A 25,661-nucleotide genomic window follows, 5' to 3' on the forward strand; every position below is an offset into this window, starting at 1 on the left:
TATCTCCGTCATCAAGTGACCAGAACTGTCAATACTTCTCCTCAGTGTGTTTCGCTGCCAGATCCATTTCCATTGCTTCACAAGAGCTTTCTGATCCATTCACCATTTAATATTTTGGGATTTTTTATGCTACTTAATAGTTAGTTTTCTTAACTTTGCTTCCTGTTTCTTGAATTCCTTTGGCTAAGATCTTGTAATCAAAATAGGTGATCAAAAGTTATCCTAATGTCTTAATACTGATCCCTTTACCTTTCTGTCACTTTTTTATGCACAAAAGTGCTGACATACATCTCCTCTACCATAACTCATAAATTGGTAGATTAATAAGATATTGTATCAAAGGCTTTTTTAAAAATCAGCAAAATTGTACCGACAGAGTCCTGCCACTAGCTCTCTTGCTTCTTCATAAAACACTTGATTTGTTAGGAATAATCAGTCTTTTTATGAATCCATCATGAACTCTTTTCATTAAATCATAATGTTCTAGGATTTTTTTCTACTTTGTTCATAACTAGTGGTGCTAATATTTTACTCTACCAATATTAAAATTGAAAATCAGTTGCTCACCAGAATATTCTTGAGAATCACCTCTTAATTTACTTTTAGTACTTTCACTTGTTTTCTAAAGTGTGTTCATGGTTTGCTATAATGGCCTTCTGCTCTTTCTCCATTATGCCTTTTGTATTAGACATTTTGGATAGATTAGTTACTAGGTATGGCCAGGCAGTATGTAGCAGAAATATTTATGAGAAATGTCCCATGACATGGCTGAGTATAGCTCTTGTGTTGGAAATCCAAATACCACCAAACTCTTGTTTTAAGGGAAATGAGCCTAACTATAAACAGAGATTGGATGTGACATGCCCATTTACATTGTTCAAGATGAAAGAGATACAGTCACTAAAAAGCATAATTTATGATGTAGTATATATGAGATTGGAAATTATTTCTGTTTTACTGATTTACACAAGGAAGGACCATGTTTAATAAAAGATATTTTTGATAATATATCTCTAAAATGTATTACATTTCTGATAGAAATGAGGAAAGGGGATTTCATAGCCAAGGATCAAAAAAGCATATATTCTTTGATACCTTGCTATTACAGAATACTCTTTTAAAACACCTAGATATTTGCAAAAAAAAGGGTCTTTATTTGCAAGCTTTTGGGCGCACAGACCCTTCTTCAGGTATAGGAGAATGAAAAGGTTGTAATTTTTTTAGGAGAAGGGTGTGTGCCAGAAAGCTTGCAAATAAAGACTTTTTTGCAAATATCTAGTTGACCTAATAAAAGATATTACCTTTACCATGAGTTCTGATTCCTTTTTCCTCAGACCAATACAGCTACAACCTATATCCCTTTTAAAACACCAGATTATTTAGCCATGTAACACATAGTGCTTTATTATATAGCTGCCCAAATGAAATCAACAGTTTTGCTTTTGCAGTAAGGCAGTTGTTATAGTGAGGAAGAGTGTCAGCAGCCAGGCCTTAACTTGCCTTATAGCTGTTGAAGGTCTAGTTAAGAGCATCATTCAAGATTTGCTCTACAGTGGGAATCTTGACACCCTCATTCTTTTATTTTTTGTATACTTAGTCCTAAAATGCATAGGTTATATCTAGAGTTACATTTTCTTAACATTTAGGATCAGGGGGAATGTTTATTCAGGGGTCTTGATTTGGACATTAGTTTACTATCACTTGAATATACTTGGGATCAACTGGTTGTGCTCCAGTCCTGAAGCAGGTTGACACCTCTTCAGTAAGAATTAATAGTTAATTGATAGTCTCCCTCCAAAGGAAATGAGCAGTTCAGGAGACTTGTCAATGGATATTACTGTATGACACATACATTTACTGAGCTTCGGTGACAACCAGCCTAAAATCAAGCTGTATTTGCCTTATCCATGGGTAGTGGTTGGGTCTCCTAATAAAAAGAGTTTGCAGCTGATCCACTTAATCTTCTGTTACCCTAAAAAGGCCAATGGATATAAAAGCAGTAAAGTACCAAATACATCTGAACTGCACTGATGAGGCATTCTTGAAAAAAGCAAAAAAAACAACTTTGCATAATTGGAAGATCAGATTATAGACTACACGTTAGGAAATTATTATTAGGGAGGGTTAAACATTTCCCTTTGAAAGCAATAAGTGATTAAATGAATATTTTTGGTAAAAAAGTGTCTTTCTATGGAAATTTTTGACCTTGTATCTAGAAAAGTGAACTTTTGAAAGCAGAGATGTTGCATTGCAACTGAAAGCCAAACAATACAGATTTGGAAAATGCCACCAGGATGACTGGCAGGAGCTGCAGTCTGAGTTCTTTATGCTTCTGTTCTCCACTTCTGAACCAGACTACAGTTTACATGATGCATGCAGGCCATTGGACTCCTATGATGAATATAACAGTTCAGCAAGAGAGGAAATCATGGAGTATCCTGGGAAATGTAGTCTGGCCAGCAATTACACCCTTAGACTATCTTTTAAATGTGGGCAAATACTACATAGTCTAAATGCCTTTCAGTAGCTTATGTAAAGATGCTGCCTTATTTGTTAAAGCTGCTGATGAAAAAAAAAAGAGCTATAAAAAGAAGTGAAATGGTGGGGAGAGGTGGGAGGGAACATAGAGGAAGTTTAGATTTAGAATGTTAATGATTATTTTATCCAAATCAGATGGATGGTTATTTCTTTTAAAGTATTATTGCCACCAGACTCCCAGCCTTGCTCTAAATCATCCCAGCATCTCATCAAGAAGCCTATTCTTTACTTTAAGAGACCAGAGTGCACAATTATGGGTTTCTTTTCCCCCTGCATAATAACATTGGGAGATTATCATCAAGTTTCTATTCAGATTTTAGGAAGGCTTTTTAATTTTTTTTTAAAAACCATCTTTGTCTGTAAGAGCTCCCTGTTCAGGCCAGCATGCCATAATGATTACTTCTGTAAAGGCTTCAGAAGAGATGTGCTCTATTTCATTCTCAATGAGGGTTGATAGCATTTTGAGAGGCTCAGAATATCCTTTGATTACTGTATAAAACAGGATGGGAAAGATGGTTATGTAGTATATGGTCTGGGAGGGGGGTGAGGGGGAGTTGCTAAGAGTGTCGCTCATCAACTTTCTTTTGTGCTTTTTCTCCTAGTGGAGATGTCGCAATCACAAATCACAACCATGTTGTGTCTTTACTCCCACTTCCCCATCCTTTAAACAGTTCCAAGCTGTAGTTTTACAGCAGCGTACAAAAAGGCTGACTCTGACTCAGCAGCTTAGCTAGGTACTACCACATGACAGTAAGGTCAGCATCTTGACCCTATACAGGCTAGTCTTACAGTAGCCAGGATAATGATTCTCAACAAGGGTGCCATAGTGCCCTGGAACATTTTGAGATCCATGGGATGCCACATACCGTTAGCACTGTTAGGTGTGCAAACATGATTCACAAGATAAAATCTGAGATTTCAACTAGGAATCCATAGCATTAAAAACATTCTGACTTGTGGGCTTTTTGAGTTCTTTGCAACAGAAACATTGCTCTATTATATTTCTGTATTAAAATATGTCAAAACTAAAAGCTAATGTTTTCTGAGGGGTGTCTTGCATCTGAGAGGTTCCTTGAGCCTAAAAAGGTTGAGAACCAGCGAGCTAGGAAATGGTATGCAATACCAAGTGTTACAAAGCTGTCACTGACTGAAAAATGCCTGGAATCTCATACTGGAGAAGGAAAGACTGGAGGCCAGCCATGAGGAAAGTAAGAGGGATTGAAAGGGATAGATAGGAGGGCAGAAATATGCAGTCTACCCTTCTATCTACTTTCATACCAGACTGATACTCATGCAGCATTATTATAAAGTTTTAATAATAAAAATACTCTCATACACCTATTTCTATGTCATAGCTAAATAAACAGGGTATAATAAATTTCTAATTCTGTTTGGATGCCTTTCTTAATTCTGCCGCTCAGAGTAATAGCAATTATTTCAACAGGAGGGATATTTAATGTAATAAGACAGAATACTTTGATCATATTCACAAAACAACTGTAACAATGGGCTGTGACAGTGTACTGAATTCACATTCCCTTGGCACTGTGGCTGGAACTTGAGCTGAGATTCCCAAAGAGTCAAATATGTGACCCATGAGCCACACCCAGCCACGTGGAGCTTTGCCATCTGGCCCCTGATGCTGCCCTCTGGGTTTGATTAGATCTTCATGGGGCCTGGCATGTGCCCATAGCATGGGACTGGTCTGTGGGCCAGATCAGGCACACAGGCTACTTCCCTTCCCCCTCCCCCAGTGTACCTGACTGATGGCCATTCCAGCTGGTGTAGGACCCATGCTATGCTGCATGTGACACCTGCTGCAGCAGGTTGAGGATCCATGCTGCATGTAGAATGGGTCCAAGGTTCACAGGAGTGGCTGCTGGATCTGGTATGCTGTGGAAAAGGAGAGGGTGTCCATGGGCTCGACCTGGCCTAGAGACTGGCCCCACACCTCTCATCCAGCCCACTGAGTCAGATAAGTTTGACATGCCTGCTTTCTACAGTCCCTTTTAGTCTATTCCTTTTAATTGTTGGCTTCTCTGCTGGTTCAATTTTTCATGGAAAATGTTGATTTGGAATTAGGTATTTCATAGCAACACATGTGCTATATTTAGGTAGGTTCATCTGATGCTTCCAGAAATATGTGAGACCCAGTTATTCCCATTACTTGCACCAGTTACTATTATTATTTTGTTTAACAGTAGCTCCTAGAGGAGCAAATTCAGACTAGGACTCTGGAGGAGCATGAGACAGCCCTTGCCCTGAAGAGCCTTCATTATAATTAGAGAAAAAAAGCAAATGGTGGGAGAGGGAACTAAGATACAGAAAGACTGAGGCTAGGGACAGACATTACACATAAACTAGTTTAAATGATCAGAAACTGGTTTAAACCTGTAAAATAACAGATGTTCATTGCACATAAACCAGTTTGAAAATGGCTGAAACGGGTTTAAGATAAACCTGGTTGAATGTAGTATCGTGATTTGGCTCAAACCAGTTTATGCAATGTCTGTCCCAGACCCCTTGCTGGTTTAAGATAAACCAGACACCCCCAGCATCTCGGTACACTGTCTTGGTTCACCACCATGCACGTGGAGGGCCCCCCGCACTCCTGTGAGATGCTCCATGCACCCCAGCACTGCAGCGATCACAAGCCAGGCTGGTACCTGGACGTATGTAGAAAAAAATTTTAAAGCTGTGTCTATGTCCAAATCGCTGATTCTCAGAATCAGCATCAAATCTTTAGTTTTGGATTCTGCCAAATCAAATCAGGAACAGTGATCTGAATCAACAAATCGAATTACTGTCCCTGATTTGGGCCGAATCCAAATCGATTAGGGCCTGCTTCGCACACCCCTAATGCCCAATCCAGTGCTTTTTTCACTTGGTCACACTTCTAATATACGTTTATCTCCACTGACTAAGGGTGCTTACAGAAGATATAAAGGGCACCTCAATCACACTGTAACTTTTTGCACCTTACACAAAGCACTTAAAGTTACAGTGTGTTGAAACCTAATACATGTGCAGCTCCTGTACATGGGGGTTCAGTGCTTCCATGTATTGGTAGAGGCCAGGAGGCAGGAAGGGCTGTCACCCACTTTGTCATCCCGCCATGGTCCAGAAGCCACCACCTGGCTGTCAGTGCGGCATTCCCCTGTGTGGGGAGAGTCTCTTAGTGAGGTTTTCAGCCCCCCTCCCCAGTGGTGCCATCAGGCACTGGAGAACATTTCCCTGGGTGGGGACCCCACCAGGGCCCCCCAAGCCCTGATCATTGGCTCGATCACCCCTGACAGCACAGAGGCAGCTAGCTGGCTGGCCAAGTGTCTGGCTCTCCCCCTCACTCTCTGGCTGTACAAGGAGGAGACTCTTCTTCATCTCTGTGGCTGACCTGGGCCTGATAGGGAACCCTTGTAGGTATGACATATAACCCTTATAGGAAACTGTATACAAGTTCCCTAAGGCACTCTAATTTAGAACACTATCATTTATTACCTGATTTAACAAGGATTACTTTTTCGTGTGGCTGGCCATTTTAAAAGCACTCTGCAGCTGTGCATGTGTGTTATGACACAGCTGTAGAGTGCTTTCAGGGGCTGAATTGCATGAAAAATGTCACTTCTGTCTCTGCCCTGAAGCAGCTGACTGACTGAAATGGAAGAGACTGAGCCATTATTTTCTCCATACAAAACAGACAGCAGAGTAGAACAGAAAAGACTTTTCCCTTTGGGTGTTTTTTATTCCTTCCAGCTTATCACAATTAGATAAATCAGATCTATTAGATAAATAGAGATTGATCATCAAAGATAGAAGCAACACTTTGGCCACACACAAGGATTTGGTTTTTACCAGAATCCCTCCTCTCCTGGTAGGAACTAAGAGCATACAAGTTTTCATTACATTTCTGCTGCAGGAAACATGACTCATTTGAGAGAAAGATCTTCCTCATTCAGTGAATAAGATCTACCCTGCAAGAGAGTATCTCCTTCAGGCACAAGCACTTGCATGCTTCCCCACAGCTCCACTCCCATGCAGGCCTGGATGACTTGAGGAGCAGAGAAATGTTCCCTGTGCTTTCCTGAGACTGGGGTGATCCCAATCTGGAGAAGGCAAGGGGAGCTGCAGCAGTTCTGCTACTCCCAGGATTGGGAAGAGATGTTGAGGAATGCTCCCCACATCTCCCCCAGACCAGGGACATTGAAACAACAGGGGGAGGGTTGCCTTGGAGACCAGTTAGAGAGGGAAGGAAAAGGCATCTGTTGCTCCCTGCCCATTTCTGGGCAGGGAGAAAACTGTGAGGTAAAACAGGCTGCCACACCCTGGCAGCAAGGCTCCCTGAGCTTTGCCACTGCAACAGAATGCCCCTGCCCTGCCTCACCCCATATTCTCCCCGGTCATCCGGGAGGAGTGCAAGGAGAAGGGGCTATTCTTCTGTGGTGGGAATGAGAAGGTTTTCAAACACAGGAGAATACGCTCCTACTCTCCTCTTCCTCCCCACCATCTGCTGTCAGTTAGATGATTGGTAGGATGAGGGGGATACTCCTCATTCTCCTTGGGCTGCCTGTGGCAGCTGCTGCTTCCTCAGCAGGGGGAAGGGCAGGCCGTTAATTTTTGGGGTGTCCAAAGGGTTGGGGTGACCCAAGGAGCAGCCCAGCCATAGCTCCAGTTCCCCAGGCTATTTTTCTAGCAGTAAGAATTTCAGTGAATTTTTTACCCACAGCAATAAACACCTGTCTATGGCCTTTGACTAACATGGAAAGATGCCACATCACTTCTTACATTTTGTGCTGCCTCAGTACTAAAATGCATCTGCGAGACATTATACAGGTGGACAATAGAACTGGGTTCAAAAGAGGATCAGACAGGTGCGATACCCATTGATTAGGTCCATCAGTGGGTATTAAGCATTATAGCAACTGGCATTAATTCCAAAAGAGGATTTCCTGGGCCTCTAATAGCTGACAGTTTTAAGGGAAGAGGGAATGGGGACAGATTAGTCTGGATAGGCCCTACATAAATATACTTTTCCTAAGAATCTGTTCCATGACACTGTGGGGTGCAGCAGACCGGACTAAAGCAACCTGTAGCCTGACTCTATGGCATCTCTTAGGCTGTTATGTTTTAAAACGGTGTGTATCTGTTCACTGAAAAGAAACTGGGGCTCAATAAAGATTCATCTGTCCCTATGGAGTTTTACTGCCAAATCAAAACAGCCTATTAGGCTAGGGACACCATAAATTGCTAGAACTACTTAGTGGACCCTTTAGCTATCTGTATTTCACTGAATTTATATTTATATGCATTATTCCTTTCATATTATTAATTGTCTATATTGCTGTCTCCAGGAAAAATCAAATGTCTCAGAGCACGAAATCAGGTGAAGCATATTTTGGTTTCTGTGCTGAAATAGCTGACAAGACGTGCTCATACACACACTAGTAGCTCTGCAGAACTGTCTGAGTAATATGTCCATCACTTTTCTTATTTATCTGTTTGTAAAGAAATGGCTTGATGTGCTAGATATCAGTTGTTAGCCTCAAGCCAATTGCTAGCTCACAGATTTTTGTCATAGCTGTTGGCACTAACTGGGCACTGCTGTTGGCAGTCCTAGGAAAAGTGCCAAAGATGAAATGATAAGGACAGAGACATATTTGGGAGAAAAACAGGTGAGCGCAGGGAAGTTAGAGAAATCATTACTTGTGCCTTACATGCTTTGTGCTTAAAAAGAAAGGGTTTCATTCCCCAGGAACAATTACTCAGGGGCTTTTCACAAGCACTAAATTAATGAATAGAATGCTGCCTTGCTGTAGTGACCTGGGGTCCCATGGTGAAGGCCACATTAGGAATGGATGAAGATTTGGCCTGATGTTCTCTTTCGTTTTACAAATGTAGTCATTGCTTTTGGGGTGTTACAAACTTGCTTAATGTGCTAGAATAGTCCATAATTTGTCTGCACATACATTGCCCGCATACGCGTTTTGCACATGCCCACACATATACACTCCGTACCCATAAAATCAGATTTGGTACACACTTCATACCTCACCTGTTCTTGACTTTTCTAAGGTAGGGAGGGAGGACAATTAATATTAGAGCTGGTGAGAAGTTGTTCTGTAGAGAGGAAAGCTTTCGAGGGGCAAGACTGTCCTTTGAGAATTCTATATGCCATATCATGTTCATGCCAATAGTGCAGATAGTCAGTGATGTCTGCTGTTAGCTCCAAAGTAAGTTAGAGCAGCCTTAGGGACCGCTGCATTCCAGGAGCCAGAGAATGTATCAAGAACTGCCAGAGTGCAAAGCGCTCTGACCTCAGACACCTTTCTACCAGCCAGACCACATCTCCTCGACAGTGGGGAAATCCACAGCTGGCTTATATCAAGCACATTTCCAGCTCCTTTGGCCTGTTACAGACTGTCTAACAACAAAAGAAAATCCATCCACTCAGAAAACGGTCCCTGGAACTTTTAATATCCCTTCAGAACAGACAGACCCTTAATTTTCAATGTCTTCTTTGACCCAGACACTAAGCTTTGTATAACAAAGTTTATCTACCTTGGAAGGACTGGTGACTTGATTTGACCCTACTGGGATGGCTGCAGGGAATCAAAGTATTTCAAAGCTTGCAGCTGAATCCACAAAAGTCTTCTAGTTTTCACTATATATTGATTCATTCATTTCTCTCTCTCTCTCTCTTTCTCTTTCCATATATATATAAACCTATGTGGTACAGACTCCTTTTGATTTAGGTTCAGGCAGACGTGTAGGTTCCATAAAGCAAGGCAGAGTAAGCTGTGGTCACAAGAAATCAGCAAAACCCTTGGGAAGAGAGAGATGTTCTCCTGGGGTGCTGTTTCCAATTTGAATTTGATTTCAGGTTGGATCAGTTGTAAATACCAGGCTGTTCCTTTGAAATGTAACTGGTGTTTGCTCTGGGCTGATGGGACAGCAATGTGTTGTTTGTTCTGCCTGCAGCACCACTAGAGTATCCAGAGCACATTATTCAGATGCACTCACATAAACCAGCTGTCCTTATTCCAGGTGGACTTTTGAAGTCTTTGTGCTTACAGCAACAGCTGCACAGCCTTGTAAGTTAGGAGGCTGCAGTTCGGTGACTTAAGGCTACATACTGACTCAGTTCCTATCAGGTAAACAGTTTCTGTGGCTTAGTTATTCTTAAGTACAAGCAGCCCTGCCATGAAAGTGCACAAAGGACTGTAGGCAGGGTCCAAGCAGTGGCCATGTGGAAGATATTACGAGCAATGCATTGCCTTACAACTTGTGTAGCCAGAGTTAGAAGGCAACATTGCCATTTGGGCATGGGATTATTTTACTCCTACTTCACACTCGCTTTGTTCAGGCAAAAATAACCATTCCAAGTACATAGGAAAGGACTATCATGTTAGCACAGGCATGGTGTGGAGATGGGTATATGGCTATATGTGCATACCTGCGTAAGGCATAAATACTAGAAACAAACTTTGAGCTCCTTTCCCCAGTTTTACAAGGATGAACACTAGACCTTGGTTACAGCTAAACTTGGTTGGTGTTCTTCCTGACTAACCCTCCACTGGGGTGGATGCAGGGGGTGGGGGGTGCAGTGGAGCATTTGCACTTACCTTTCTGCTATGCTTCACATGTGCAATGAGCTCTCTGAGCTTCCAGCTGGTCAATGTGGGGCTCCTGCTGGAGCTTTACCTGTGCAGAGAGCTCTCTGAGCTCTTCTTCTGGTTAGTGGGCGTTCTTGCCAAAGCCACTGTCACTGGAGCCCAGGCATGAGCACTACTGCTATTTGCCATTTTCCCCCCCTGCTCCCAAATTCAGCATGGGGCCAGGGATGATGGGGCAAAACAGTGGCAATGTTCATCCCCTGAGCTCCCAAGCCACATGAAAACAATGGCTCTGCCAAGAGCCCACATCAGCCAGGTGATGAGGTCAGAGAGCTCCCTGTGCAGGCGGAGGTCTAGCAGCAGCCTGCACTGAGCAGCCAGGAGCTCAGAGAGCTCATTGCACATGGGCTACACAGCTGAAGGAGGTGTGATGACACCTGACTCACTCTTCTTCTGGATCCACCCATGACCCTACCCAGAGCTTATACAAAGAAAGCTTATTATTTTTCTGGTGAAAATATATTGTTTTTTTCTATGGAAAAAATAACAGAAACTGTTATTTTAACATAAATGGAACAAATGATGAAAGTTGTAAAGTACATGTTTTTGTTTTCTATTGTTGTGTTGAAAGAGAGTATTATCATGCATATTTTCATAGATTCATAGATGTAAGGCACTGGAAGGGACCTCACAAGATCATTGGGTCCAGCCCCTCTGCACTAGGCAGGAAAGACAATTGGGGTCAGGTGACTGCAGTGAGGTGACCAGCCAATCTCTTCTTGAAGATGTCCGGGTAGATAATCGTACCACCTCTGGAGGGAGTTTATTCCACAGTTTTAAAAAAAATCAATTTTTTGTCCAAAAACATTTAATCAGCACAAAATATTTGACTTACTCCACCTGTAAGTTATTCTGCTACAGAATCATCCCTACCTCATAAGAGCCTTAAGCTAAGAGCCCTGCCTCACTTACAGCTATGTTATTCTTTGCTGAGGATGCGCTGCCAGAGACTTGAATGGGACTTTGTCTTCCAATCTTATCTAAATCTGGGTGAAAAATGTTGTTTTTGAAACTACGTGGGATCAAAGTCAGATGATATTTTCAGTTGAAAAACTTAGAGAAAGGAAGTGGGAAAGTTGAGAGGAAACGCTTTGATTTTTTTTTGTTTCAAAATGTTTTAAAAGGCATAAGATAGATAAAAATAATTTTTAGGGTATAATGATAAAAATAAGCAGAGTTTCATTTCTGATTTTAACAAAACACTTGGGCAGGGAGGGGGAAGATGTGTTTAGATGGAAAAAACTTGCAAGCTTTTTTCAAATAGACTTGAGGAGAAAAGACAAATGTTTGATAGTTTTGATTTGGTTATTGATGTGCCATGTGCCAGCCTGGGTTCTAGATAAAGGCCCAGCAGTGAAGCAGTTGAAAACCATGTATAAAGATCCAGCTTGACTACCCAGGCTCCTGCTGGCCAGCACTTTGCTCCCTAGTTCATTTTGTGGTGAAGCTACTTGCAGTTAGGTGCTGCTGAGCTTCAAGTTGGCATTGCCATGTGTTTAGTAAGAAAAAAGCCTTGATCATGTGAATTTAGCAGCTATTTGGGGATGATTTATAATGAGAAGTTATATCAATTATGCGACCCCCTTCCTTATCTAATGTTTCTGTATTTCTTGCATTACAACAATGAACAGCAGCCTTCCAGCAGCATTCCTGGAGCACTGGAGCTGCTATGCAAAAGAGCAGGGCGTGGGAATGCTGGACCATGCCCAGGGATGAAGCAGGTGTGTACATGGTGGTGAGCATACCAAGAGTCCCAGGGGCTAGTGTCACATTCACTGATCTTCAGCATTTCCTGCTGTGAGGAAGGCACCGTATTATATTCATGGTCCAAATGGGGCTGCAGGAGATCAGTTTCTGTATAGAAGGGACTAATGAAAATGCAGTTTCAGAAACACAGCTCAGAATAATAATATCAGCAAGAGCCCATCTCCCAGGCATGCTGATAGAGCAAAATGAAAAGAGACAAGGAAGACGCGTAGCCACACAACTGTGTAAATAGAACGTCAAGCCCTGATGTGGAATTGCTAGTTTAGCTTTGATTTCACTACACTTTAGCATGGATTCACCCATATAATATATCAGTGCTATAAAGAGAGGAGCTATTTACCTAGCAAGGCTTCAGAGGCAAGGAATTGGAAAATAAAATTAGCAGATAGAAAGCAATGACATAAAACAATATTCACAAAGGTGTTATTTACCTTTGTTTTATTAAGGCTCATTTCCACGGATGTTAGAGGTTATAATAACTGTTATGTCACTGGCATTTGATACCAGAGGCCCCTTGGAAAAGCTATGGGGACATTTTGCTTGTTCATATTTCGTGCTCATTGTGCTTTGTTTTTTTTTAATATATGTTCACATAGGCAAAAGAATTGAATCTCACACCTCTCTTGTTAGGGATGCTGACAGGATGTTGAAAAGGCTGGCTTCCCTATAGGCTATGCTTAGAGGTTAAATGTAGGTGGATGTGTGTATAGCACGCATGCACAAAAATAGAGATCCATCCTACATTTTCAAAGGTGCCCGATTATTGATGTTCAGGGAGTGCTGAGCACCTGTCTCTCTGGAATTCATCACAGATTGACCACCCGGACAATGTGAAATCCAGAATCACTCATCACTGTTTAAAAACTAAATTCTAAGGCAGCAAAGTAAACTATAGTGTTTCCTTCTTTTCCTATCATTCAAGCCCTACTTATGCTAAAACTTCTCTTTCAAGACTCAGTATTCAAGATGCAGGAACAAACACTTCTAAATTATATTGCTGACTGACAAAGTATTTTGATGCAGATTTATAATTTAAGCTATTTCAATTTCACCTTTTAAATACAAAAATATTTCCTATCCTCAAAGACCTATCGTTTGCTGGCCAAGCAGAAATGCATAATAAAAAAATGGTTGGCTTGGTTCTTAAATACAAGAAGTTATTTTGGAAGTCTACAAAATTATGACGGCACATTGTAATTAGCAGGCAATTTAAGGACATTTAAACAACAATTATATCACATTTTCAGCCCCACTAATTGGCACTGCAGCTGTTTTCCTTGCCTCCTTTTTTCGAACAATGACTGTGGAATCTTCATCCTGGCAAGAAAATAAAATGAATTAAAAAAACAAAACTGCTTAGACAACAATAGATGCAAAAAGAGCCATGTTTAGCATTCTGTGGTGAGAATCCTATGGTTAGTCTTTAATGATGAAATAAAGGAATTGCATGAAGAAAACATCATTACTGTGATGTTAGTTGGCAAGATGTCCTGATGTGGAACTGGCAGGTCATGGACCAGAGATCTTATATGCATAAGCAGCAGTAAGTGCATTAATGTTAGTCCCTCTTTCCTGATGTTTTAGAATAGGATTATTCGAAGAGGGCTAGTTATTTCGTTATGGTCATGCAAAGAATATTTAATTGAAAAGAATAGTAGCCAAAAAATATGAATATAGTATAGAGCTTTTATTTTTTATCCATAGAGATGGCTGCACAATTCACAGTTAATGAAGCAAAGCAAATCCGTGGTGGGTAATCTCTGGACATCCTAGAGCAAATGAAAATAAAAAGGTGTATGGTTGCTTGTACTCTCTCTTTGTTTTACAGATATGATTCCATTTAATCTGGGTAATTTCATTTACAAAAGAGTGAGGAAGCAGAAAGCTTTCTTACTTCTAGAGGACAGCAAGACCCTTGATGGTTCAGTTCTTTTTTGCCGAAGTGCAGGCTAGAGGCCTTCTTCCTCATGCTTCAGGCAGTGTAAGGAAGATGAGATGATCACAGGACAGATGAAAACAAGAAGGAGACTTTGAGACTCCTAGAAAACTCCTAATCTTGGTTTAGGATCCCTGCTCTTTAAGAGAGAATTAGAGTTGGAAGGACCCTCAAGGGTCTAACCCTCTGCACAGGTATAAGATTTGCTATTCCTTAATCCTCCCAGATGTGCGCCTATCCAGTCTCTTTTTGAAAATCTCCAGTGAGAGATACCGCAGGTTCCAGAGACATGCTGCAACTTCTGTAGGGTGTCTCACTTAGATCGCTGAACTCCCATTCTGAATTGCGCTCTGGATCTGATCTGTTTGCCTGAAGTCTCTGTTCTAACCACTTGCCGCTGCTTTCTCCCTTCAGTACTTTCTTATGTCCTATCTTTTTGTAGTCTGGGATTGTTCTTGCTTCTCAAGTAGGCATGTGGGAAGGGCAAAGGACCTTTCAGGTGCATCCTGGGCATATCAGTATAGCCTCCATCCCTAACCTGAGACCTCTGGTAACAAAATAAGCTCCATCTACTTTCTTCCACATAGGAGCACCTGGAATAGGCAGTTAGGCCCAGGAGGCAGCCCTGGGTGTTGTAACAGCTATGAGTGTATGCCCCAGGATTCTCCTGAGATAAAGAGACTGAATGTACCCCTGGGTCATAGACCCCAGATCACTTTTTTTGGTCATTGGGACTGCTTCTGAAGCTGCCTACCCTGCCTTATTGTCCATCTCTAGTGCCACCCAATTAGGAGTGAGTGAGTGAGTGAGTGAGTTTCTTTTATCAGAGGTATTCCCAAGGTCAAAAGAGAGGCCATGGAGATGTCTCCCCCTTCTTTCTGTGTGCTCCCAGATGTTAGCTGGGGCAGCAGTAGCTAGTTATAGGAGTTCTGAGCAGTATCTGGCAATTTGGAAAGGACTGTTCCCTTTCCTTCATCCATCTCCCTCTAAGTTGTAGTCTGTCCTTACCAGCTTTCAAGCAAGTAGTGTTTAGAGCTCTGGGGCCAATCTTCACTTCTGGTTCTAACATCTTCCCTGTGTAAGAGGACATTCTGTATTGCCCCAAATCATCTGCTGAAGTGAGCTTTAAGAAGATTGCATGAAGCAGGTTTTGGAGTTATTCCACTTCCAAGGTAAACTCTTATAAAGCATCTGTTAGGGCAGAGCTTTCCAAACTTTTCATGTTGGTGACACACTTTTTAGACGTGCATCATTTCACGACACAGTAATTCAGTTCCGGGGCAGGGGCCAAGGGAAGCAGACGCGAGTAAGGGAGCTCCGCGGTGCCCTTCCGCAAAATTTTCTGCATTTCGCGTGACACCTACACACTGCTGCCAACACACTAATGTGTCACGGCACACAGTTTGGAAAGCTCTGTGTTAGGGTTTTATTATTATTGTTGATGTTGCTGCTGCTGTTGTTACTATTATTATTCCTTAGAAACAATTTTCTTGTGGTGGGGATGGATGTAGTAAGGCAACTCTAAAACCTGTAGCTTTCTTGTCTCTCTATGAATCTCTCTTAGCTGCCATTCATCATGAACTGATACAGATAAATGTATCTCTTACTACCCCCATGGCCACAATATATTCAGTATGCACCCTGCTTGGACAGTGGTGTCTTCCAGAATTTTCAGTATCCCTAGCAAAACTTACCAGAGTCTTGAAACTGTTCTTCAAATTGGCCTTCCTAATGGACACCATTAAACATTATGGAAGAGTTGACTTAGCCCTGTAGAAGATTTTTGAAGTGTAGTAGCTGCCTTGGCTGTGTAGGTTCTGCTCCCCACTGCTTCTGCAAATAAGGCTGTCAAAGAGAAAAGTTTTAATCATGCTGGGAGAAGGCTGAAGGGTTCACTTGCTGATCACACTATGTTCTTGGCCATGCTGCCTTTGACTGTCTTTGTAGTTTGTGTCATTCTTGTTTCTACATCTGGCAGCACCAGAGCTGGTTCAGAAACTACCACTCTGTTTCCAAAGCTACTTTTAATCTACATTTAAGCATGTTCAGACTCAGTGGGTACATCTACATGAGACGCTAAATGCACAGTAGACGAATTCTACTGCTCATTAATGCATCATGGCAGAAGTCATGCTAATACACTATTGCACAGTAGATCTACTGCACTTTAGCATCACTTAAAAGGCATGTATTGGTGCTACTGCACATTGAGTTAGTACCTGTTATTACAGGGAATAAACTTAAATGTGCTGTAACTACAGTGCATTAATGAACGTGTAGGTGTGCCCAGTAATACCTTCTTCCTGCCACCTTCAGCTTTCTTTTTTTTATCCCTAGAGTGATCATAGTGTTTGTGTTCTCCCATTTTATTCTTGTCTTTGAGACTACTTCAAGTCTCAGAGGCCTCAACCACCCCATGGGACCAAATTTTGACCTTAGCTGCCACTGAATATTTTCATGTGAGATTAATTGGTCAATTGAGTTCATTTAGAACTTGTTTTTGAGGGTTGAGCTACAGCCGTTTAAGCAGGCAGCAGCTGCACCTTTTAGGTGCAGTTTAATTGTTTAGATATATATACATCAAATATATGTACACTGAAAATACCTAGGAAGGCTAAGAAAACTATAGCAAATGCCACCAACAGGTATGTTGTCCTTGATGTAGTTTTCTGACTCCCAGAAAAGAGATTCCTATCCCAGTCTTCTCAGTTTTAGTCTTATTTCCTGAAGCAGATTCTAGACAGACATACTGTATCTACTCAAATATAAGATGATGTGCCAAACCCCCTCCCACCCCCCCAATCAGCTTGGGATAGAAAGCCCCTCGTCTTACATTTACATACAAGGAAACTTCATTAAATACATTGTCTATCATTAAACTGCTGCCAAAAGCACCATGTGCGCAGTAATAGAAACCAACTATAAATTTGATTAAATGCAACCAGCACTGAGCATGTCTCTAAAACATATGTCTAAAATTTGGCAGACATGCTGATGGGAAATTTTTTTTGCCCTTAAAAAAAACAGGTATGTGTTCCCTCCACAGGGAAGTGGCACGAGGCCTGAGGTACTGCAATACCAAGTTGGTATCACAAGAACCAGAGCCAGCTCTGACACCCTCCCTTTAGTCTCAAAATTGCTACATTTAATCTCAACCAAAAGACCAGTTTTTTTTTTTTTTTTTTAAATAATGTATTTCATGTTCCAGGTCAAATTAGCCAAATCAGTTCCAAATCATAATAACTGAGCAGAACTCCATCATTCAAAAAAACCCCAACATATCAATTAAGCAGGCAGAACTCAATTGTTCTAAATGCCATGTATGGTGCTACAACCAGTGAGCATCCTCCATCCCAGACTTACCCTGGGACTTCAGCTACTCCCAAATCCATTGGCAGACATCCTACATGCAGGCCCAAGCTCAGAGGTATTAAGATTCAGATGTCTCCTACACTTGATCTGAGCCAAAACACTAAGATGTTGATGAAAACCTACCACAAGAATAGGTTAGTACAGCCCATCCAAATAAAATACATGATAATGCCCATTGCACTCAGTCCCCCTCCACACTGACTCTTTTTCATACATTGAATACATTTTGACTTCCTCTTCACCCCTGCAGCAGAGCTGTGCTTTTCCCATTTCCAATTATTCCTGTTTTCACCCATCTTAAATGTCTGGCAAACATCACCAAAAGGAGATCCAAACAGTTCATCCAGAATCCCTCTGTTTCCCCCTCTCTCAGCCTGTCGCATATGATTAGTGTGGCCCCGACCTCCATGAGGTGGAGCCAGACAAGGCTGCCTTGCACATCACCCACATATAAAATTTTGGAGCATCCCAGGACTCATGGCAAGAACACCCATTCCAGCCACGAGTGGCAGGGGGGCTAATTAGCAGGTGAGTCCTTTGTGGGAGGTATCTGGAGTATATACCCACATACTGAGCAGTGCTGAGCTATGGGGCCGCCATGGTTTGAAACAGGGTTGACGCTTCTAGGGCCCAATGAACTATATGGTAACGCATGAGCCTTTTATGTGCCAAAATGCTGGTTAAAAATGTATTCATGAATTACCTGTGCTAAAACTTGCAACAGTTTCCAAAAAGGTAAATGCATCAATTCTGAAGAGCTAAAGATATAGGTACCCACAATACAAAGTCCATATTTTCAAATTTCCTTCTTTTTTTTATGTGCTCAGGGAGAGCAGGGTCTGACAGTGGGGGGAGGGGCTGCAGGAGGAAGAATTTGGGGGGCAGAGGGCCAGGGGACTACTTGACCCTCCCCCCCAGATTTATTTTCCCTGCTGTAGCAGTGGGAGGGGGACAAATTCAAGGCAAATCTCCTAAAATTAAATTCTATACCTGGAAACTTATAACAAATGTATAAGTTTTCTATATATAGAATCTAATCATTGGGGGTCCATCTTATAGTCAGGGTCATCTTATATTTGAGCAAATATGGTACCTGTCAGTGCTATCTCCTCACTCCTCCTTTTGCTCCATGGGTCCCACATATCATTACCTCACCTTCATATCAATGCTTATTTCAGTTTTGCAGACAAGGCATTTTATCCTTCACTCTCTCCTCCTGTCTTGCTTCAGCCTCTGGATTTTAATAAAACTACTAATGATCCTGTGCCACCTGTTGCCCTGTAGAGTGTAGAGTTACACCTATCCCTTTCTGGATCATCTCTTTCTCTGGGGAGATTCAGATGTTTCTGAAACAATAGTATGTGATCTTGATATTAAAGATGTTCATAACATATTGGCACAAGAGGACCAAATTAAAGTTGCATGGGCAATGTTAGTACTTTGGAATGTTTAGATTTGCAATCCTTCAATCCCTAGATTCACCTCTACCACTTGAGCTTCCAGAAAAAGCATTTATTGAAAAAGTCATGCTCAGATATTACATTCCTGAGCTGGAACATGCTTAGTGCAGATGGAAACTTAAGAGAATTTAGTTGTCAAATTCTAAAACATCTCCAAGGAGCATGTGTGATGCATAAACTGAAATATTTCAGTAACTTGTATTTTGGCCAAATCAGGTGGATTTTCACAGGGATGGCAATAGGTATACTTCTGCTTCTAGGAGAACTCCCTCTGCCAAATTTTACATCTCTCTTTCAACTCTGCATGTGATCATTTGCTCAACATTTTTTTTAACATAAGTACAGCATCATCTTTCCCCCAGTCTTATTTCCAGGAACATCTGAACTGTTATAGCTGGGTCTTTGAAAATAAAATCTGCCTGAAGCAGGCATCCAGCATGGAAAATTTCAGTCTGAATTGTTAAAATTTGGCAAACTTATAAGCGACTGAAAACAGGGTGTCATAAAATGAAGTGTTAGACAATCTGAAAGATAAGCAGCACAGCCACGTCTGCCTTTAATACCTTGTGGTAAAATGTTTATAAGTAGTAATTATATGAGGTTGGCAAAAATGCCCCTCAACCTCATTGTACTGTGTATATATTTTTTATCTTTTTGGTGAGGCACCTCTCTTAACATGCTTGTATTTTTCTGAGACAGATATTGAGTGGGGTATGGGGAAAAAATGCAATTTATTTGATACCGGTGTGTGTTAGGGCTGGCTGAATTCTTTTGATAGAAAGGTTTTTTTCCTACTTTGTCTCACATTTCTGTGTCTTTCCCTTCCCCTCTTTTTTCCAGTGGAAAAATGGGCAAAGTTTTTTAGAAGTAAGCAGAAATAGGGTTTTATTTTTCTTACCAAAACAAAATGAAAAGTTTCCTGTAACATACTCATTTTTTAAATCAAAATATTTGCAGAAAACTTCAAATTAAAATGAAAATGGCTCCCTCCCCATTGTTTTCATATTCCCACTCCTCCCCCCTTTCAGTTTTAAGCAGCTGTAGTATGTGAAGGCTTGGTGCAAGATCCTTCATCCTGGGTTGTAGATTCCCCTGTCTTTATCCTGTTCATGCTATTTGATATGTGGAAAAGGAAACATTGTAGTGTACTTTGGGCTGACTGAAAATAGCAGCATCTTTCCCTGCTCTACATTCTTTATGAGATAAGCCTACCTTCCACATGTACATCAGTGTCTCTATAGAATCGGTCTCTTCAAAACTTAAACCAAAGACATTTGCAAAACAGGCATCTATCAGCCAATGTAGCACTTGTTCTTAACGAGCCAGTGACAAATCCTGTGGTCCTGCTTCGGGCAATACTCCCACTGAATCCAAAGGCCTGTTGACTTCAAGGGGAGTGTTACCTGGGCAGGAATGGCCAGATCTGGCCTCTCACTGTTGTGCATGTTTTTCCCCATTGGTTCATACAGCTCATGTGACTTATTTTCTTTCATGTGACCTCTTATTATATCCATCATTCCATTTTTCTTTCCTATTAGAGTGAAATTGGACACAGCCCTCCTCCTGCGTACACCCCTATGTCAGGAGTAAGTATTTCACAATCAACCTTCATCCTTTAGGGTTTTTTTGTCTCTCTAAACCGATTGTTCCCTTCCTTGTTTTCTTCATAAATTGCCCAATTTATCCAAAGCCAACAGTGATTCAAAATATATAGACCCTAACCAAACACACATGTCTGTTGAAACCTAGTCTTGATTCATCAAAACATCTAGAGTTCCATGGTACTGTAGATCCAGAATATCCGATAATATTTCACAAAGATGTAGGTAAAGAGCTTGGACATTTCTGCCCACTTTTCCTTTCTTCTTGTAGGTCATGATAATGAGATTTACATGAACACTCTTATTGACAAGCAAAATGATAGGCTGAGGGAAAGCAATGAGTTGAGACACCAATGGAAATGCAAGCTAAATTTCAGCTCTCATCATAATAGCATAGAGTTTACGTGACTGCGTGGTTTTGACTATTGCTACAAATTCACATCAAAACTTTGTCCAATTGGAATAAATAAGAGTTTAGGGGTGACAGTGTTCTCTGTCCTTTCTTGAGGAAGTTTTCCATCAGGTCATGTTTAAAGTTTGTTGTTCGAAGAAAAAGAAGAATTTGTTCTTGCCAGCCCAGCAGAGAAAGAAAACTATATCAGTTGGTTCCATTTACTGCGTATATGACTCTTAGGCCTGTCTAGACTGGTGACTTGCCTGACTTTCAGGATCTGTAGCCAGCCATTTGTATAGCTGCAGCAGTGTTAATGGGCAACACCATTAACTGTACTGATGTAGTTTCATCCTGATTGAAACTGAGGTAAGCACCACCTATGCAAGTAACATCTTTGTTTCAGTTTATGCCAGAGTGCACTGATGCAGCTACAGCAATGGCCGTGATCTTCAGTCTAAAGAAGGGTTCAAGCATTTAATAAAATGCAGCACTGAGTAAAAAATGATGTGAAACCAAAAGAGTCTCTCTGTTCAGTCAGTTACTTTATTCTCTCTCAATCCCTTTTATTTCTAACAGAACCAGTTTTTGTATAGAGATGGCGGCTTCACTGCTGAACAGGGAGTGCCTCTGCCATACAGACCCACTGGCTGCATAGTACCAGAGGCCCCAGTTATCCAAGGAGCTGCAGCAGAGATCTTTGATGACACTTGCTGTAATGGCACACTGCGGAAGCAGGTGGCTACCCTTGCACAAGAGGACAGCAGCACTCAGAGGTATAGCGCTGACCCAACAGTATTTGTACCTGAGCGGGGTCCACGGAGTGAGTTAGATGAAGATGGATACATGACTCCAATGCGTGACAAGCCCAAAACAGGTAAAGATTTAGCATTTAGCAGTAAAAGACTCTAGAAGGACCTTATCTTAATACTTTTGCTGAAATATTTTTTGACCAAAAATGACTTTTTGACTAAACCATCAGTTTTAATGTGAAAAAAGTGATGTGGCTGGTTTGTTTGTTTTTCCCCTCATGAAAAGCAAATACTAAAATGTTGGGTTTCAGGTTCTCTGTGTTTCAGTTTAATAAAAAAGAAAGAAAAGAAAAATGCATTAGAAAATTTTAATGGAAACAAAAACCACTTCTGAATTTTTCATGGAAAATACCCTTTTTCAACTGGCTGTAATTTCTAGTGTGTCTTGTGATGTCATCTTCAATGAGTCTTTCAACCATTTCACAAACTTGGCATTTTATGCCCAGGAGAAGCTCAGTTCTGAACGCACAATAGATGATGCATATGTGCGGGCCGGGAGCGGTCCTGGCCCTTTTTTGCGCCGCGCGGGCTGTGGCCAGCAGCCCGGGCACGCTGGGTCGGAGAGAACAGGCGACATGCTGGAATTAGGCACGGACGCGTAATGGTTGATTCAAGATTGTTTACTTACACCGAAGATGGTTGCGGTGTAGGCTGGACAGTTTCCCAGGCACAGCTCCGCTTAAATCCTCATTTGAGGACTCAGACAATATTCGGATCACTCCCACGGAGTTGTTGAGGCTCCGTGGATCCTTTTGCGTGCAGGGAGAGGGATACGTCGAGGTTCGCGCTCGGTGACGGGGAGAGGCTAGAGGCTGATCAGACCCCTGTTGCCTGCTTGAAATGCGCTGGGTCCGATAGGCTCCGCAGTGCTTAGAGATCTTCACAAAGCGTGAAGTCTCCTCCTCCTGGTGTTCGTGGAGTCCTCCAACTTGGGCGGAAACCACTCAAGCCTCCAAGTTCTCCAACTTGGGCGGAAACCACTCAAGCTTTTTATACGGCTAGCAAGTCAAATTGGCGGGAATTCTTTTACACTGGGGTTTTCCTCTGCAGCAGAAAACTCCACTGTGCAAAGAAGCTGTAATTTAGCGGGAACATAACTCAGTGGTGCCAAAGCACACACAAAACAAAAATCACACCTTTGGGTTGTGACAGCATACATAAGGACATTTCACTGCAGAGAAACATGTGCCCAAATCTATGCCAACTCTAGCTGTATCAGGGGGCCACACTTCACCTATTTCCCTGTATCACACTTAAAAGAAACAATTACACAAACATTTTAATTTAAGATGAGGTGTCTGTAGCTTTCAGCCCTTTAGAATGGTGTGTTATAATGCTGGTTCTTTTAAAGAGCTCTTGAATTCCACTTCAGCATGTAGAGGTGGTTACCCACATTAGTCTCTAAGGTGCCACCTTACCCTACCTTGTGTACTATACATAGATTGTGACTAGCCCTACACAGGTGCCCAAAGGAAGGAGAAAAGATGCATGGAGCCTATGGGTGCCCATACATGAGCTGGGAGGCTGCTCTGATGCGCTGTAATTACAGCATGTCAAAGCAGGCTCATTTAACAGAGTCTTCTGGAGCATGGAAATTACTGCACTTCAGCCAATGTCCGCATCTTGTGTATCAGTGTCCCCATGCTTCAAATGGCAGTGGGGGTGCTTTAACTAAAGCTTGTTCAATGAGCTTTAGATAAAGCACCCTGCCACTATTTTGAAGTGTGGGGATGCTGATACACGAGACTCTTTGGCCATTTTAATTAAAGCACCTCCCCCCCAACTCCTGGAACACATGTAACAACGCCCGTAGTCACCTGGAGCCAGGTTCGGCAGAGAATTTACTCGTGTTTAATTTTGAAGCACCCGCTTAAGTTCATATCTGCTTGGCAAAACACTAAGTCTGGGGTTTCAGGGATCCATTTAAATGCTTTGACTTAGGTGAAGGATTAATCATAACTTCACTTCTTGGGTAAATTCACTGACTGGAAATTAATAATTGTTACTTCCTGAGGGCGAGGAAGGAAGAGTTGAGGAAGGGACCTGGCATATCAGTTCATGCATGCATCTATCCGTGACTTTAGTGTAATAGGCTCCCACCTCAGCAGAGTCCTTGCTGACCCCAAGAGTGGTGTGCAGAGCCTCCTGCACATGCCCTGTCTTCATATTTATTTATTTTTTTTTCTGATGGGCCTCTCTTGTGGTGTTGTGAAGAAAACCCTTCCTCTCCTTTTCCCTATGGGTGCTGAGTGCCTTCAAGCAGTGATGAAGATCACACCAGATATGTGAAAGGCGTACTTCAGAGTCTGGATATTTGTTATGGATCTCACCGTCCTAATCTTGGCTTAGTAATAGCTCAGGGTCCCTCTCAATGCTAATTAGAATAACTAGTAGAATATCTAGCTTTGTATCATTGAGTAAGGGCAGCTGGTTAATCAGCCAGCAAGCTGCATTTTTAAGAGAACAGTTGTAAAGGTTAGGCTTTGGAATTGTTTATAATACAAAGGTGACTTAAGTGATAGATAATAAGACCAGAGGCTTAAATACCAGTTTCTGGATAGGGAAAATGTGATGAGGTAGAGATGTAAAAATGACTAGTCCAAGGTCACATAAAGAATCAGTGGCAGAGAGGGGGATAGATCACGATACTCTTATTCCACTTCTATGATCACTAGACCATACTCCATACTGTACTTGGGGGGAAGGGGCATCCTTGATAAGGCACTCATGTGAGACTCAAGGAGATCTGAGTTTAGTTCCCATCTCTGCCTCACATTCTTGGTGATCTTGGACAAGTCCATTGGGTTCTCTGTGCTTCAGGTCCTCATCTCTAAAATGGGAATGGTACCCTTTTCTACCATTTGGGTGCCTTTTCTGTTTAGATTGTAAGCTTTTAGGGGCAAGAGCTATCTCTCACAATGATTTTGTACAGCATCTAACCCAATTTTGGCCCTGATATCTAGGAACCATGATATAAATGAATAATAGCAACATGGATAAGTGTGCTGTTACCATTAGGTCCATGAACAGCACGTGCCCCCGGCGGCTGGGGGGCATGGCTGCACCGGCAGGAATGTGACGGCAGTGGCAGGAGCCCGGAGGCAGTGAGCAGGGAGCTCCCGCAGATGCCACCAGCACTGTCGGCAGTGGCTTTTTGCACCAATTGCACCGCCACACACAGGGGGTGCAAGTACATCCATATGCACCCCCTATGCATCACCCCTGATTAGGTCTGACATCAATGTTAAAACAAGCTCCTAGCTGAAAGGGCTGGTTACTGGGCTGCTTTCTCCATATGTTGACATGCATTTTGTCTTTTTTAGATTATTTGAACCCAGTAGAGGAGAATCCATTTGTCTCCCGCCGGAAGAACGGTGATCTCCAAGCTCTGGACAACCCAGAGTATCACAATGCTCCAAATGGGCAATCCAAAGCAGAGGATGAATATGTGAATGAGCCATTGTACCTCAACACCTTTGCTAACACTTTGGAAAATGCCGAGTACCTGAAGAACAATGGGCTTCCTTTGCCGGAGAAATCCAAGAAGGCCTTTGACAACCCGGATTACTGGAATCACAGCCTGCCACCACGAAGCACCCTCCAGCACCCGGACTACCTGCAGGAGTACAGCACAAAATACTTTTACAAACAAAATGGACGGATCCGGCCCATCGTGGCAGAGAACCCTGAATACCTCTCTGAGTTCTCCCTGAAGCCTGGCACTGTGCTGCCCCCACCACCCTACAGACACCGAAACACAGTGGTGTAGTAACAACAGTATTACAGAAGTGGAGAGGCAACCCCTTTTTAGCAGCCTCTCTTTCTTTCTCTCTCTCTCTCTCCCTTCCTTTTTCCTGTGAGCTTCCTCTTCTTGCCAGTTCACTCACTTTGATATTTCCAAGTGGAAGGAATACCTTTAAGTCATCTGCCGATTGGGTTGGGAACCCAGAAGGAAAGAAAGAAAGAGAACGAAAGGAGGACAAAATCTGGCATTTCTCGCTTTCCACAGACCCAGAGGGTCAGAAGGTCAGACAAGCCAGAGAATACCAGTAAAGGCCAGTGGCAGTGTTGCCTGCTGTCAAGCTAATTCTCAGTGATTCAACTTGGAAGCTGAAGG

The 25,661-nt window shown here is 42.1% G+C and overlaps 1 protein-coding gene across 1 annotated transcript in view; it reads left to right on the top strand.

Annotated features, from left to right (window-relative positions):
• ERBB4 (erb-b2 receptor tyrosine kinase 4) overlaps positions 1-25,655 on the top strand; it is an 819,609-nt gene extending 793,954 nt beyond the window's left edge. The window contains exons 27-30 of the mRNA XM_025202487.1: positions 11,837-11,926; positions 20,279-20,326; positions 21,312-21,609; positions 24,868-25,655. Of these exons, the coding sequence (XP_025058272.1) occupies positions 11,837-11,926; positions 20,279-20,326; positions 21,312-21,609; positions 24,868-25,313 (882 nt within the window). The 3' untranslated portion in view covers positions 25,314-25,655. The remainder of the gene's footprint in view (positions 1-11,836; positions 11,927-20,278; positions 20,327-21,311; positions 21,610-24,867) is intronic.
• The last annotated feature ends 6 nt before the right edge of the window (positions 25,656-25,661 follow it).

This window comes from Alligator sinensis, unplaced genomic scaffold (genome assembly GCF_000455745.1).
Source record: "Alligator sinensis unplaced genomic scaffold, ASM45574v1 scaffold730_1, whole genome shotgun sequence".
NCBI classification, from domain to species: Eukaryota; Metazoa; Chordata; order Crocodylia; family Alligatoridae; genus Alligator; species Alligator sinensis.